Source organism: Strix uralensis, chromosome 1 (genome assembly GCF_047716275.1).
Source record: "Strix uralensis isolate ZFMK-TIS-50842 chromosome 1, bStrUra1, whole genome shotgun sequence".
Taxonomy (NCBI): domain Eukaryota; kingdom Metazoa; phylum Chordata; class Aves; order Strigiformes; family Strigidae; genus Strix; species Strix uralensis.
This window is the reverse complement of record NC_133972.1, coordinates 28882718-28900224: the sequence shown is the minus strand read 5'-3', so window position 1 is coordinate 28900224 and position 17507 is coordinate 28882718. Positions and strand designations below refer to the sequence as shown.

At 41.0% G+C, this 17507-nt stretch overlaps 1 protein-coding gene across 1 annotated transcript in view; it reads left to right on the top strand.

Annotated features, from left to right (window-relative positions):
* The window catches only part of RARB (retinoic acid receptor beta), a 319544-nt gene that overhangs the window by 122319 nt on the left and 179718 nt on the right, over window positions 1-17507 (top strand). The window contains exon 2 of the mRNA XM_074861024.1: window positions 3237-3735. Within this exon, the coding sequence (XP_074717125.1) occupies window positions 3558-3735 (178 nt within the window). The 5' untranslated portion in view covers window positions 3237-3557. The remainder of the gene's footprint in view (window positions 1-3236; window positions 3736-17507) is intronic.

The following is a 17507-nucleotide window of genomic DNA, read 5'->3' as shown; positions in this document are numbered from 1 at the left end:
TGTACAGGGCAGAAATCCATGCTGTTGCCTCACATGAATGGGTGTTCAACCACCACTAAGGTGACTCTGTGGTCAGTTTGGCTTGCTCCTTCTGGGATTGCTCCTCAACTGTGGAGCTGGCTCTTCCTGTCCCGCTTAGGGTAAGCTTGTTAGCTTCCTCCTGAAGGGAATCCAGGTGTAGGCCAGAGGAGAATGTGTTCAAGGTCCACAAGGCATAGAAAGGATGGGGCTTGCTTCTGGGCAAGTGTCACAGTTCAGAGGGGACATGCTTCTTCAGCTGTGGGGCATTTACCATAGCAAGTGAGAGCAAAGGAGAGTCTCCTTCTCAAAACTGGCACCTGTACAGTGTCTTACAGTGTTTTGTGCTGTGGTGCAGGTTTATTTGAGAAAAAAAGGTTTTCACCTTGGAACTATCTGCAGCCTAGACATCTGCAGCTGATGTCTAATGTGGGATCTTCATCGGTGAATTGAGGGGCATGAACGTGTCAGTCTGGTGACACGAGTGAAGTCTTGCCTTAGGAGTTGTTTTTAATGCTATGGAACTGGCATGAATGGGGACAACTGATCTTTGGTTTTCCCGTGCTGCTGCAGTTTCTACTTTGTGATGTCCTCTGCTGTGCAGTGGAGGTAATGGATCTGTAATCTCTGTTAGCAGAGCTGGTGCCTTGAAGTCCCTCAGTAACCACAGAACACGAGTGGTGTTTGCTTCTTTAGAAGAAGATGGAGTTGCTGGAACATAGGCGTCTGCCTACAATTTCCTTTTCAACCATTGTATAGATGTTCAGCTACGTCAACATTTATAATATCCTGCTGCTCCTGAGGGACAATACGTGGCATCAAAGAATACACTGTTTAGAGTAGCATACCTTTTACACTGTCTTTCTTCTCTGCCTTTATTTGGAGAGAGAGAAGATCTGAAGAACTTTGGAGAGGAACAAATTCTGAAGCCTTATCTCTGGCACACCTATCTGCAGGAAATTTCCTGCCAAGAGGGGTGATTTTTGAGTAATGCAAGAAAAACCTGCTTTCTGATAGTATTTTCAGTACATGATTGTACCTCACATGAAATTACAAACATGCAGAACTATACAATTATAATCTAGTTTTGGCGCTGTTAGGTATTTCACATGGAGTTGCATACTGAGGAGTTATAATACTGCTGCATTTTGTCATCTCCAGGTCCATCACAGAACATGTTCCTCCAAGGGTGAGGATGTGACCAAAGAGTTTCCCTGAGTGCCCTTTTTCCCACTACATCCTGGAGGAGTTGTTTCTTTTCTGAATACTTGTCTTAAACATACAAATATAAACATACAAATATATCTGATGTTGTGGTTCTGGGAATTTTTACAATTTATTATGATCTCTGCATTTTTCTGGCTAATAGAAATATAATTGAAGGTATTAGATAGTTCTATAAGATTAATTTTATTTCCAGAGTCCTATGTCGTTTAAAAACAGGTGACCTTGTTCTATGATTAATTTAATGCATAGATTTTTGGGGCTGGTTTTCATCAACATCCCTTCCCCATTTGTTTTTTTGCAAACATTTTGAAGCATGGTATTTTTGTGGAACTGCTTTAGAAAACATTAGTTCTTTGTGTATTCCTTTGATACTTGGCTTTCCCTGTTTCTTAAGCTTTGTAAAGCTTTAGCTAAGCAAAAGTCACCTATGATGGCTTGCCTCATTTTGTGTTGTTAATGAGTTGATGTATTTTGGCTTTTGAGGCTTCCTCAAAAGATCTGCCTGCTTTCACCAGTCTCCAGGCACATGGTCCTTGAGCTCAGCGTGGCCAACAGCTGTGCGTTAGCTCGCTGTACCCCCTCATCTCTGCATAAGTCTGTCTCCATTAGCATTAAAGGTATTTTGTGCGTAATTTACACAGTTATCAAATACTTACAAGCTACATTTCTGTTATCCCCAAGCAGGCTGCACTCAGCAGAAATTGCTGTCTGAAAACATGCACAGCTGGTAACCTTTGCTGGTATTCCACACAGAGCAGAAACACTCCGCTGCTCTCTGACAGGCAAACATATGCATTTGGGGTTGGTTTTTTTTTTTTTTCTTTTTTTTTTCCTTGCTCATTTGAATTCTTACTGACAACTAGTAGACTGAGTAGCAGCAGTGATATCAATGTTGTGTTGTCACAGTTTCCCTCCTCTGGCATCGATTTTGCTTTGTGACCTTGACAAGTCATTTCACCGCTACCTTTATTTGCCCACACAAAAATCTTTTTGCCTTTGGTTTCAGGCTATAATTTCAAAGAATTACGAATAAAAATGCTGTATAACGGTGGATGTTGTTACTGATCGCTGACTGTAGCAGATGCAAGGGCGTAACATGTCTCAGGAAACCAAGCCTTTAAGCAGCCCTGGACTGCCTTGCTTTTGGGTGGTTGAGTTTTGTCTGTGGCTCCTACAGCATGTGTTTGGAGGAGATGGGTAACTCCTCGTGCAGGATGGTGCTCAGGAGCCAGCTGCAGTGCTCACTGGCTTTTGCCTGGAGCACTGCATAAATAACTGCAGGAGTAGTGATTGCAATATGGAGCAGTTGCAGCCTTCCCAGTAGCTCTCAAGACACCGGTAGCACTAGAGTTTCACAAGCAGGTTGTTTCCGAGAAGACCAGCCATTCACTGTACATAGACTTAAACAGCTATGGCGGGAGCAAATTTCACTGCTGAGAATAGCACAAGAAATGCCCTTTTCTCAGCCTGAGGCTTTAGGTACAGAGACAGAGAATCAGGGCACCTCAGTAGGCACCAGCCGTTTGGGTGAAACAGGAGTGAGTTTTGTAGCAGAGCGCAGGAGCAGTGTATCACCATCATGTTGCTCACTCAGCTTATGAATTAATGGATGCTTACTTATTCGATGATTGAGGCAGTTCCCCCCACCACCACCCCCACCCCCCCCCGGGTCCACCCCCAAAAAAAAGAGAGAATGGAGAATGGTCAGTGAGGTATCTTTTAAGAGATAATAAGATAAGCTAACTATCCTTTGACCAGAAATTGCTTTTGGTATAACACATCGGGCAGGGAAATCAAGTTAATGTGTGTTCTGCTGTTAACTTCAGTAGAGTGAGAATTTTACCCCCAGGTAACCATCAAGCTGATCTTGTAGGACACTGATAAACAAGTAATCACTTAACAAAAGTAGCAAAGGGATAAAAGATTTTTCTATGTGTATATATTAAAAATATGTATATTATAATCAATATATTGTTTTCTTCTTCCCACAGACTGTATCAGTATGCATCTGTAGAGCAACTGTTCTCCCAGAAAAGCATTTGCGTAAGCAGCTGCACTGTGCCCTGATACCCAGAGTAAGAAGGCTTTCTGTCCACGGTCTACAGAGCAAGAATGTCCTGGAAAAAAGAACAGTAGGAAGCAGCGATGAAATATAGGATGGACCTGATCTAGTGAATTACCTTTTCATCATCACGCAATCCAGCTCAAGCCATACCTGCAGGCTTGACAGCCCTCTTCATTCACAAGCTGATGTATCTATTTGCTGGCTTGGAGTGATGCGACATAATATTTATACATTGTGAGGTGTTAACATGACAACCAGTAGCCGCACATGTCCAGTACCAGCAGTGAATGGACATATGACTCACTATCCAGCAGCACCATATCCGTTACTTTTTCCTCCAGTCATTGGTGGACTGTCGCTACCTTCCCTCCATGGACTCCAGAGTCACCCACCAACTAGTGGATGTAGCACCCCATCACCTGCAAGTAAGTGCTTGGTATTAATAGCATTTATTGACCAGTTTTCCTCTGTCAAAGACTGATTGTGTTTGTTCTGAAATTATTTTAAGAGTAATTGCAGTTGTTCGTCTGTGATATATTTTACTTGAGCAAAGAGCATGCATTTGTTTTGAAATGATCATTTTCACTTAATCTTGTTTTTATAAAAATAAGCATGCAACTGTATGACATACCAAAGCTGTGGAAACCAGGGGTGATAAAACCTGCGATGCATTTTGTCATACCCTGCATTATCGTGTTGGCTGCAGAATCCAATGTTGTGTTTAAGGAAAAACTGACCATTGTGTATTCACGAACAGCAATGATTCCTCAGTACAGAATTCTCTTTAAGCTGTACAGTAATTAATACTGCTTTCATTTTCTTCTGTAAGTAACTGCTTTCTTCCTGGGCAGCTTCTGAAGAGCAGCCCAGTGGACAGCTAGTAGCTGTGAGCTGCCTATGGCTGCAGAAGGAGCCCTTGAGTTCTGTGGTTGAGTTCCACGTGCAGCACTCTCACATTTTCAGCACTGCTGAGTGTATTGTGCAAGTTTTTTTCATTGCTTTATGACAAACGCACGTTTTCTGCTTGGTCTTAGTTTTATATATGTCTAAGTGGCTCCAAACAAAGTGGTCCCAGATACTGTTTAAGTAGCATCGCATGGACAAGATGTGGTCTTTGCAGTGGGTGACTGATGTATTTATCACCCATGTGAGGAAAACAGAATGTATATAGCTTTGCAGGTCAGTTTGTTGTGAAGGTGATTGCTTAAATACATTACTGTGATTGTTCAGTGAGAAGATCTTGACTGAACAGCACATTTGCAGAACAACTACACTTTCTACTAAAGGAAAAGGAGACTTGTTATAGCAGTGCCCCTAACACATCTTTCAGCAGAAAGCACACAAAGTTAGAGCTCCAGAGATGAATGGGAAACCACAGTGAAGACAGAACTTCTGAGGATTAAAGTTGTGGGGTTTGTGCTGCCTAATACTAACTCTGGTTTCATGTCTCATATATGCATGTTTGAAGACTGGGCAGCCTTGGAGTAAAGCATTGGGTTTTTTCCCAGTTACATGGACAGTTTTCATCCAGTCACATGTGGGAAGAGGTATAATCAGTCAGGCTTTTATTTGCACTGTTTTATTGCAGGGTGTTTATTGGAAGTGAAAAATGAAACACTTTCAACCAGGAGGTCTACAAGTAACTGTTCAGCTTTCTAATCCTGTCAGAAATGATCCTGGTTAATTATCAGAATACTGTACTGAATTTATCCCCCTGGTATTGCACTCACCTGTTGAAGAAACAGTGTTACTAGTTAATGGTAAACTTCTTCTGAGGCATACATTGGTAAATATCAAATGTATATGATCAGATATGCAGAGTTTTTCTTTTCCACAAGTTGTTCCTGTGGAATTAAGACTGTATTGCAGATGCATTATTAATGATTAACAAACCAGTCAGTGTTCAGCCTTTCAGAAAAGTAGCGCTAAGTATGAATTTCTGTCAATATGCAAAGTAAGTGGTTACTTCTGAATCTTTGAGTTTGTGTCTTTATGCCCTGGTCCCAGCATTTCAGGGCAGGATTTTTGTTGAGGTACTTCGCAGCACTGGCTCGCCTTGACTGAGCATGGCAGCCTGGCAGCTGTTGTGCATGGCTCAAGGCAACAGTATTTGAAAATACCAGCTAAAATTGGCAAGGCAGGGAGGAGGGTGACTTGAATGAGAATTTCTTTTCAGACACAGTCCCCTGCAGGATGACTCTTCTGGTTTGTACTACTCTGTTTTCTTATCTTTGGTGGCAACAGTCTGTCTTGTTTTGAAACCTGTAGACTTCTGATTCTGGAGCTTAAGGTTAATATCGCTAGAGTTATGGACACACGTTCTTGGAAGCAAGCAGGTTGAGCTTTGGGTTATTTCAGGTTTTTGTTTTTCATTGCAGATTTTTTTTTGTAATTTTTTTTTTTTTTTTTTTTTTTTTTTTACAATGAAGCCACCCATAGGCTGAGGTCAGTATGATTGATGGTCTCTATTAAAGTTAGAACTTATACTGGGTGGTGGGAGCATATAGATCTCACTTGCAAAGGCCTGAAGAAATTAAAGTTTGGCCAAACCACTGCTCTTTACATGCTTGAAGCTATTGTACTATTTATCTTCCAGATTCTTTCCATTCATGCAAAATCCGATAGAAATTATTTTACGTAACAAAAATGCTGTAAATATCTCTTTGATCTTTTTAAAGCAATGCAGTTCAACAGCGTTTGTTCAAAGGTTCAATCATTTAAGACTTCATAATATTGTCCTGTTTTATTCTGTTCTGTCTTGGTTTTAGACTTTCCATGATGGCAGATAACCTTATATCAAGTCGTACTAAGTTACCTTAAACTACAGTTGGGGTAGGTATATCCAGTCTTGTTAAACAGACAATGGTATTTTAGATGTATGAATTTTGCAAGCACAAGGGGCTTACAATAAGTGTTCAGGATGGAGTGATTTAGTTTCATTGATGTTAATAATGGTGTTGCCTCCGTGACCTGTGACTTGGCTTCTGTTTTTATACTGAGATACATAGTACAAAATACTTAATAATTAGAGGGCTGGTCACAGTTCTAAAGGGGTCAGAAAATGAAAAAATATCACTTTTATGCATACATGAACTATGCATTAGCACCGAACAAGACCACGGTCAAGAAGATCATTACTTTTGGAAGGCCGATTGATTTACCTACCACTGTATTACGCCATACAGCACAGAGCAGTCATCTTCATGCCTGATATCAGATGGCATGCAGGCTTCCCCCAATGCATTAATAATGAGTAATTGCTTCTATATTTAAGAAAAAAAAAAAAAGGCAAAGAGTGTTTCAGAAGGTTACTGCTTGGCTCATTTAGAAATGGTAAGGGAAGGCGAAACTGAAGACATTCCCATATTTTTTGGGTCGTGTGCCAGCCTGTCCCAGACCACCAGGGTTTGGTGCTCTGCTGGACTGGGAGCAGCTGTGGGAAATGGATGCTTAACAAAGGTCCTGCACAGCCTGATCTGTTTGCAATCACAAAATGTTAGTGAAATATTTGGGGGAGGAATAAATAAATATGGGCAAATACTGTTACATGACATTTTATTAAAGTAAAAGCTTCTTAGGTTCAGGTGAGTAGCAGTCATGCAGGCACACACAGGCCATTCTGGTATCTGGGTGGCATTGCTCTTCATTAGTTCTGGAAGAAGAGACCCATCTGGCCATCATGAGGCCTAACACTGGTAATGCTGTTGCTAGAGACCAGTAAAGCAACTGTCACAATGTGAAAATACCAGTTTAAGAAGAGTTTACCTTCCTCATAAAGCATCTGTTGTGGATGTAACGGCAACTTCTAATTTCTAGAAAAAGACTAATTATAAAAATTAGTCTTAAAAAAACCCCAACAAACGACAAAAAAACCCTAACCAAGTAAAGCACCACCTGAAATCTGAGAAGGAAGGTATGCAAAAGCCATGCAGATCATCATAGTATATCCACTGAGTTGAAAACTGGTGAGGGAGGTACTGTCTGTATGTTATGGCTGATGGAACTGCAAGGCACACAGCAATATTGCAATTTCACAGGCGAATCTTAGCATGGGGAAGGTGAAGCCATGCTGCTCATTGGTAGAGTATCTTTGTAAGACGCCTGTAGTGTTAGTTCACCGCAATGGGTTTTACAGAATTTAACATGGGTAAAGACCACTACATAACAAAGCCAGTTGGTGTGAGCTGAAGACTGTGTCACAGGGAGAAAAAACTTAATCTGAGCTAATGCTGTGATGAAAGTAATCCCTCAGTGTGTCCTAGATCAAATTAAGGTAGGGTCTGGACAATAACCACTGTGGGAGCCACTAAATAATAAAACACTTTGGTAATTATTCCCTTTCTGCTTGGATTGAGCATCCTGCTTCAGGCATCCTGCTTGAATGGGGTGATGTGCGTAGCCCATGTCATTCAATGGAAGCAACGCCATATTCTACCTCTAGCCCACCACCACATTTTGGTCCTTAGGCTGCCGACATGAACCTTTGGATCCTCGATATTCTGCCTTCATTTGTTGCAAGGGAGGAGTAGGAGTAGCTTGGTAAGGGGGCAGGGGAGAGCAGTGAGCCTGATACAAGAATGTCCTGGAATTTATATAAACTTAGTAAGATTGCTTCATCCAGATAGTTAAAAAAAAAATAAAAATCTGAATGTGTTATTTAGAGGGCTGTTGGGATGTCAAGGAGAACAATCAGTACTAAGGTCATTCGTATTTTAGCCAAGCTTTTCCATACATTTCTGTCTGGGGTGTTTTAAAAGTGCATTGTAAAGAATAAAGAACTTTATATTCTGTTTTATGTAAATCTTTTAAGTATGAGAAAATGTATGGAAAGTAGGATCATCTGAGGAACTGGAAGAGGTAGACAAGGAACTAACGACGGCATTACTTCTGAGTAGTGCTATGTAAATACTAATTATTATATTTAGTAGTCAGTATTGCATCTCAGGCTTTGCAGATGTGCTCAGGCCAGGCAGATTGTTTTAAGCGTTGTTTTCTGCTGGAATTGCTTTTTCTTCCATTATTGCTGGTTATTTACCACTTGAACTCCAACTTAAAAGATTGCTTGCTTTTTTTTTTTTTTTCCCTGGGAAATGGATTTTCCACTGGTATCATTAAAAGAGTACAGTTAAATCCAGTGTTACTGGTGTAGTACTGCAAGATATTTTTGCCAGCCCCACCCGTTGCAGGAATTCATTTACTTTTCCAGTTCTGTTGTTAATCATTATATTGACACAAAAAGTCCTCCCAAAAGCACTCTTTGGCAGATTGCATTAAATATGAATAGCAGATATTCATTACGATGTGTTGCCCCCAAGAGAACTCTAAACTATCTGCACTACTCATGAACAGGCAAATACACTAATTCTCCAGCTATTCAAATTATTTTCAAATAGTTTAGTGTGTGTCTAATAAAAACAAGAATGTCTCTGTTTCCCTTAATTACTTAGAAGGTCAAGGACTCCCACATCTCACTTTGCTTCACAAAATGGGGAATATTTCTATTGGAGGTTGGAATATGGTTAATACATGATGGATTTTCTTCCTTTGGCACAGTTACTGAGGCAAGTGCTGTCTGTAATGGACTAAAAAAAAAAAAAAAACCAACCCCTCATCACTCTTTGGCACTCTGGAATTGTGTAAAATAATATTATAATGGTTGTATTGAATTAGGAAACAATATATAAATCAACCATGCTTGATTATGTTGTTGAGCTTTTTCATGCCTTCTAATTTTAGTGTGACTGTCTCCCTTTTTTTCCAGTTCTGTCTCCCTAGGAAGGCTTGCTGTGTAGTCATTTACATGTATCTGCAATTAACAGATGACTTTTAAGACTTTTAATGTACCTGTTCAATGCATGTGTTGCACATCTTTATTGAAAAGACAGAACGTGTGTTTGCATTCAGAAAGAGGGGGATAAACAGAATATGAATATCAGATTTCTTAGCTACAGCCAATGTTGCCTCATGCTGGCAAGTCTGAGGAGCAATGTCCAGATGATACCTTGCAGATATCATTCATGACATTGGAAACCACCATTTCTTTTCAGTTCTTCCTTTTGTTTATGTTGTGGGTTTTTTTCCTGGTTGGGCTCTTTGTGCAGCTTGAAAGCATCCATGCTTTGATTAATAAAACTATGTTACATTAACATTTTCTGATTGTAGTTAATCTGAAACTATCAAAAAGTTAAACTTATTTTTTCACGTTAGAGCTTCTTTTTTCAGTACTGCCATTTTCTAAAAAAACAGGAGTGCCTCTTGACTCAGCGCAGCTGGTGGCTCTTGCCGTAGCTCTGCACTGCGGAGGTGAATCCTTGTCATCCTGCAGATGCAGTCCACTTTGGATTTTAGCGGGCAGCATGCTCATCTGCAAGAAATCGGTTCTGGGTGTGTATAGACAGGAATTTGCTTTCTGGGAGGAAGCTGAATTTAGAAATCGTCTGCTCTGGCAGAGAGAGCATGTGGTGTAATTTTGACATGTGCTCCATAATGGCTCTGTGCATCCCTCATAGACCTGCTGTAGTCTGAAGGAGCCTGGCATTTGGAAGTGTAATAGGAGCTGTCAGAGAATTGCTCCTTCCCTCCTTATGGGCCCCAAAGCAAGGAAATTCCCCAACAAAATGCCTTCTTACCTAAGATTGGAAATACGTTTCTATGGAGTATTGCGAACGACCTTTTTCTTTGCTCTGGCCCAACAAAAAGAACACTCAGTAGCTCCCAGTGTTGAGGACGTCAGGAATGCAGAGCAAAGGGCTGGTTCCAGTCCCCTACTGCTGGGTCCTGCTGGGTGACCCCTCTGCCTCCCCTCTGCCAGGTGATGGTGTGTTTGGTGTCAATTCATCCATTGCAAATGAAACACACAGTATATCATTCAAAAGGAAAATAATGCCAGACTTTGGGTTTGGCAGGGTAGTGTCACCCAAAGTTTTCTCAATGTCTGATGTATTTCCAACCCAAATCAATAGGTGCAGTCTTCCAGAATCATTAATTGTGTGATATTTCATGGTATTAAAAGTGAACATAAGCTTTCATTTTGCCAGGTTTATGTCTGAAGGCATATGTTTAGCAGCAACAGTTTCAAGAAAACCTAATCATGTTATTTTAATTATGTGGAGAGTTTCCATTCAGTCATGTTGCCATGTTCAAAAGGCATGTCACCATGGGGTTTTTGTAAATACTTTTTTTTTTTTTTTGAGCTAAAATGTGCTTTTATTTTGCCTCAGTGCTGATGTTGGTAAAACTTTCCTCCTTTATTCTTCTTGGGTTGTTATTTTGTGTTTACTATCCTTTTAGCAATATGCGACGTTTAATTGGGAAGCCTTATTTAAGATTCAGATAGAGCAAACTTTCTTCAGGAGAGATCAATTTCCTCAGCTAGAATATCTTCCCCTTTTGCCTATTTAGGGAATATGGGGAACAAGTTGTGTTAGGTTATGTGGACTTCTCAGCTGTATCAATGACAGCATGTTTCCCATTTAAAATGATAAATACTCACCCTATCTGATGAGCCCCGAAAGGGCAGGGAATCCTTTTTCCCTTCCTTTGTCCTTCAGTGCTCCGTTTCCTTTCTTACTGCCCAGAATAGGCCTACATCAGTAATATTCATAAATGATTTACAAAAGTAATTCCTGTGTAATAGCTTGGGACGTCAAGATTTTATGATGCTGCCAGATGTGCTATCAAACAAAATTATCTGGTTCAAAAAACTTGTGATAAATCTAGTCAGAGAAAATCCCCCAGGGCAAACTCACCCTCTACAAAAGTAACTATATCTCATAAAATTGTTAGATTCTCCTTTACCACATGTTTGAAATCAGTCTTAAAGCAACAGTTTTATTCACGTGCAAACTTCGGTTCGGGATAAACTAACAAACAGGAAGGACTGGCCTTAAGCAACAGAAAACTCCTTTCCTTTCAAAACACCATGCACGCTCAGAGGAAATGTCAGAGTAAATATCAGAAATATTTGGAAAACCAGAACCTGCATCCCTAAGATACTCAACTGTTTTGTCTAGATAATGCATTTTTAGAAAGTAGTCATACCCTAAATATAGTGGGTCTCATCTGGGTGAGGTGGCTGAGCTCCTGGTTGCTGTATCTGAGCACCCTGAAGTTGTGCACTGAGCAACATGTCCAACATCTGACACGTGTGTGTGTGTTCATTCCTTCATGGTCTCTGTGTGGGAAAATGTATGGGCAGGAGGGCACATGTTTTGTCCGGGAGTTCAGGTTTTGAAGGAGGGGAAGCACTGGAGATGCACTGGAAGTCTCTGTATGGCTATGCCTCCATGCTGGAGAAGGCTGGACCCAAGGCAGTGTGCCTTTGACTTAGACTTGCAGGTTTGTGGTGGTCCTTGTTTCTCAGGAAAGCCTCCGAGAAAGTCCAGGTGCCTGCACAAATGAGCTTCACCAGTGTAAGTAGTTTAGTTATGCCAGAGTAGCAAAGATTTTGAGCATGATTTTCATCCCATAGTTCAAGGTGTTTGGGAGAGGGGCTGAAAGTCCTGGCTGGGAGCTTTTGGGGGAGAAATGCTGAGTTCAGGCGATGGAAGAGTTTGGTTCAGCATTTCTTGGAAGTCCAGAACAGAGCATGAGATGTGAGTCTGGAGGGCCTGTGGTATGCTATGTCTCTGAGGAATGCGCTCCTGCTTTTGGAGTAGTCCGAGACATTCACGGGCTCAGTGTGCTGCCTGCTGTTCCACAACGCGCTTGCTTATAGTTCAAATTTAGATGGAAGTCAGCTAATGTATGCAAGCAATAGGTGTGGACCTCCAGGTGGAGCTTGATCTTTACTATTTTTCAGTGCTGAAGGCTAGTCAAATTTGATTTAACCTTAGCATTAGTTTTCCTGAGTTTCATATATTTAAATCTGAGACTTGCACTAAGGCTCATACTCGCTCTTTCAAAGACATCTGAACTGCAAGAAATAAAGTCGAAACTTTTTTTTTTTTTAAAAAAAAAAGGACAAGTGCTGTGGAAGACTCACAAAAATGCTGTCCTCATCCTTTTACCTTCCTAGGGATGGATTCAGACCCCACCTGACCACACAGCTCCTGCAAGGGCTATAGAGACTTTGCAGTCACAGCTGGAGATCATCTTCTTCTGTATGCATGCAAAAATTACCTAGTTGCTTCTTAGAAATTAAAGCCTTGATCTTTCATCTAGATCAGGAAGGGCATGTAAGAGTGGATAGTGTTCATTCTGTAAATTTAAGACTTAGATGCTTTTCAAAAGCTGGCTTTTACTAAAGGTGTATTTTGGTATTTGCAGTAATGTGGGAATATAATTTTTGAGATATGGGGGAAAAATGTATGCTTATGCAGTTTTTGCTTCTCAAAAGTTCTCAGGTAGTTTCAAGGCTTCATAGCATAACATACCTAATTAGAACCTTTTACAACCTGTAATGTGTTTTTCCAGTCAATTTTTAAATACCTAAAAATTAGTTTTTATGAAGGAAATGCCAAAAGTCCTTTAAATAATAGCTGTAACAGCATCACTTTTCCCTCCCTGTATTTAAAAACAAAAAGAAAGAGGTTCTTTAACAATACTGAGTACTCCAGGGGAGAAAGGTGGTGTCCTGCTGCCTGCTCTGCACAGCCCTCAGCTTTTTTCACAGGTTCTGCCCAAGGGCTTGCAAAACCTCTGGGCTCTAACAGCCTCTGCAGCTGTATTTGAGGGAGAAAAAACTTGGCTCCCTTTTAAGACTGAAAGCGTCCAAGCCAAGAGCCGGAGCACTGCCCTGTCACAGTCAGGTCACCGTCAGTTGAAAACGCGGTGAAGTTTCCTGTGCGTTGTGATTTTATTTGGGTACCATGCAAGCAGTAATGTTACAGTGCCGTCGAGCACAGCATCTGACAGGGACAATACCTAGGGGCTACAGCAGAACCAGTGGAAATCCCCATTCTGTCTATCCTTATTCCCTTCTTATCCTGATCCCTTCCAGCCACTGAGCGATACTTGTTTGAGGGTAACAATCCTGTAGAGAGATGCACAGACCTTCAGTCTAGAGTCCTGAAACAAGGCCATGTTGTAAATCTGCAGTCTTCAGAAGAATTCACCTGCATACCAGCATTACCTAAAAGCTATCAGTGAAGGCATTTGGTGAGAAATATAACTGTATCATGTAAACAAATCTGTTTATTATATATTGCTTTCACATAGCAATTCCAGGATCAAGAGTTCTGTCATTTGAGAAATTAAATCCTGCGAGAATCATTAAAAGTATAGAAATAGTGATGTCATTACAAAATTAACTAGCTATAAACCCACAGGGTGACATATCAATTCATAAAGGGAATAGCAAAACATAATGCAGGGCACATCTGCTGCTCCGATTCCTGCAGAACCATCAGCCTATTGGTATCTGCAGACCACTTGAAATTGAACATCTGTTAGAAGCACTCAAAAAAGCAGCAGGAGAAGCCGTACACCTTGCAAAACACTTTGCTGTCGGTAACATCATCGTTTCAATAGTGTATTCTTAGAAAAATTGTTATAAGTCCCCTTCAGGTCCTAGATCTTCCTGGCATTGTTTCTTAAATAGCAACAGCATGAGTAATTGTAAAAATAACATGGACTTTTCTAAGGACTTTCCTAACATTTTTATTACTTTTTATTTATTATACCACTGCAACACACAAACTGCTATAGAGTTTCCAAACAAAGAGGGAGATGTGATCTCTGTTCCAAGTAGCTTGGAATCAAGAAAAGGAAGACATACGAAGAATAAGAGAAAAGGAGCTGACTTCTTGGACAGGCGATGGAGGTGAAGGAAAACTCACATCTTAGAAATGCAAAGCTGAGTTGGGGCTTCTGAAAAAAATGGCTGGATGCTTAGAAACAAGACAGCCCGTGGAGACTGCCCTGCTTCTTGTGTAGACCAACAGTAAGATGCTGCAGCTTATTTCACAAAACTCGCGTGTGCAGTCGGTGATTGATTAAGTATCGTAACTGAACTGCAATTGAACTACATCATCTTAACTCTTAACTGAACTGGTCAGGTTGACAGTATATTTCCCCTAGCTGCGTGGTCCAGCAGAGTCCAACTAATTGGCAATTTTCTTCTGTTTAACAAAACCAGAAATATAGTTAAGCCAGAAAGAGAAAGATTTCAATATTGATTAGTGGTGGTTGGTTTTCAAAAGTGATCTGACAGACATTTGGAACATATCAGCTGTCTCATGGTGCTGCAGCCAAACATCTTGGAGCACGGTTTGCTTTCCTCTGCTTTTATTACTTGCAGAAGAAGCGAACTCTGCCAGGATGTTATTGGAAGGGATGTTTGCCATTTTAATATGTAGTTACTCACACAAGCTTGATGAAAACATATTGCAATATCTTTGATTTTTAAGAATAGGTAATTGTATTTGCTTGTAGTAAAAAATGTGAATCATTGCTGTAAATTATTTGGGAAGGTGAATTAAAACATATAGCACAAGTCACACAAAATGCTTAGTTTAATTCAGTTCAACAAGTACCAAAGTATTAGATTGGAAATACAGCCCATTTCACTTTTTTCAATAACCAAAGAATTTTTACCTTGTCGTCCAAGACGAAGCTGGAGTGTTCCATAACCAAGGTAAAGCCTAACTGAGGCAGTCCATCACTAGTGTAAGTATGTGGAAAGTCACTAATACAGGCAGTTTAAACGGAGTTTCTGCCAAACCTTTGTCACTGTTGTGAAGCGCTCTGCGTGTGTGCTAACAGTGCTGAGAATATTGAACACTGGATAACCCAGAATTTAAAAAATATAATGAAGTATACATAGAAAGAGCATTAGTACTAAAAACCAGACTGAGATATGTGCATTTTTTTCTCCCTAGATGTTGCTTGGTAATCCAATTTTTAGTCAGTTCTGGACCACTGAAACTTCTTTGGCTGCCCAGAAGTCTTCACAGTTATAGTCCCAGTAAGAAAGCAGTGAAGTGAAAAGACGTGTGTGCCCCTGTTTAGTAAACTTTGTCTTTTCAGGGAAAAAAAAATGTTTCAGAGGATCTAGACAAAGCTGTCAAAGCTGCTTTCCTGAGGCCCTGCTGCTGCAAGGGCTCTCTGAAGCTGATGCCTCTCCTTTTTCATTGGATGCACTGAGCACATTTTGGGGTCTAGCATGTTTCTTCTCTTTGGAAGAAAAATATAGATTTGGGGTCGGATCTGTTGCTTGAGGCTGGCAAAGAGCTATTCAGTAATGTACAATCACAGAAGGAATCCAGCACTCAAAGTCCCTTTCTTTACCTGTAGCATCAAGTTGCCGTCCACATGCCCATCATCCAGGAGCTCTCACTTTAATCTTTTTCTTTACTTTCTTGTCCATGCAAGTTGTCTGGTTGTGTCTGGTTTTATTTATTTGATTTCTGTGGTGTTTGTGTGCTTCTGTGCTTTTATCCCATACATATAATTACACAAAATGCTTCTGCTCCCTCTTTCCTTACTGGAGGAATTGTTTTCTATTTATCCTCGAAGTGGAAAGGTCACATCTTCAGTGAGATGTTGTCTTTGGGGCAAGAGGGATGCAGAAGTGTTTTTTAGGAAGGTTAGACTGGTTCTTGGCAGCCAAGAAAAGGAAAGTGCAGTTGGGTTGGGGGGTGCAGGGCTTATCCCTGGATGATGATACAGAAGGCAGCTGACTCCTGGGATTTGGTGTAAAAAAACTTGTAAAAATTTGGGAGCCAGTGAACAAATTCAATTTCTGAGTTTCTCAGAGATGACACCAGCCAATGGGGGCTCTTTGCCTGTGTCTGCCAAGCACTGGTCATCCCGCAAAAGTAATGGAGAAGGCATTAGAGCCACGCTGCTGAGTCACATCACCTTTATCGAGTTTCCAATCACAAGGTTGATGATAAGTGTGTGTGACGATTTGAGGAAAACGTTGATCATTGTCAATTGTCTATTGGTCCGGAAAGTTGGGAACCATTGACCTAACGTATGTCTCTAAGGTCAGGGAGACTTATTTCCAAGGATTTGTGCTCAGGATCAGACATCAGCCTGCTAGGAGGAGCATGAAGAAAGGTTGCTGTCACAACAAAGTATCACTTTTTCTTAGGATGGACTACTTTTCCCCTATCTTTCTCCACAGAATGCTTATCTTGCCTGACCTGATTTCAGAATATCTTGTACTGTACAAGGCACAACAATACTTTGGCTCAAAACTATGTACTAGGATATGTATCATAGGGTGAAACTGGCTCCAACGAGCTTCAAATCCAACAAGGGGCAAATTTCTTTGTGAGTCTGTTAATCACTTCAAACAAAATTGCTCCCCAAATTGTTGGGAAACATGAACATCTCTGTAGCCAGGTATGCCTATGCAGGCAGTGAATAAAATCCTGCTGCCATGCTGGGTGGCTCTCTACATGGTCATCACTGACTGTAAAACAGCCAGAACTGGGTCTGTCCTTCTCAAAGTTCACTGTAGGTCTTTGCAGAATGACCTTGGACTGGCTGCTTGTGCCAATGTTTTTGTGTTCAGGAGGGTGTTTGTAATAATTTATTTTCTGAAATGTTAGGCTCAGCCCATGCAGTTTCTTTCCTAATAAGATGTTATTATTTTCTGTGCAGTGTTTGTGTTGGAGCAGAAGGTCTGGGACGGCTTGGGGAAACAGGTGAAGGAGGGCAGCTGGGGCTGCTGGAAGGATTGCTGGTATTTCAGAAGGACAGAGGGAACGGACTTCACCTGTGGCATACATTTGTTATAGATTCCCTCTGCGATGAGGAAATGAGTACAGTCAGTGCTTTGTAATTAACTGTGAGTGGAAAATCTCTGGAGATGGCTAAAACAGATTTGTCCACTTAGAGAAGAAACGCCATGACTTAACAGGTGTATGGTGCCTGTAATGTGCTGCTTAGGAGTTCTTCAGGCTCGGCTGCAAACAAAATATTATCCGACTATAATAACATTGTGAACCCAAAGACCTTAACTGGTTTCATTATCAAGTGAGCGCCTGAGGGGAAATACACAGATGGAAAGGCATTCCTTTCCCTTGGTATAATGCTCCCGTGCCAGAGAATTTATGGCCAGGATACGGTTGGCCCTTGCATGGGTGCCTGGTGGAGGAAATGCATGAAGCCATTCTGGTCTTTTTGTTTTGGTTTTTTTTTTTTTTTTCCTTGCAACCTGTTTAAGGAGTGAGTTTTCATTGCCATCCCCAGGCTTCGGGACAGCATAGCTGTATGCCGCAAGCTACAAGCTTGGCTAGCCCCTTCT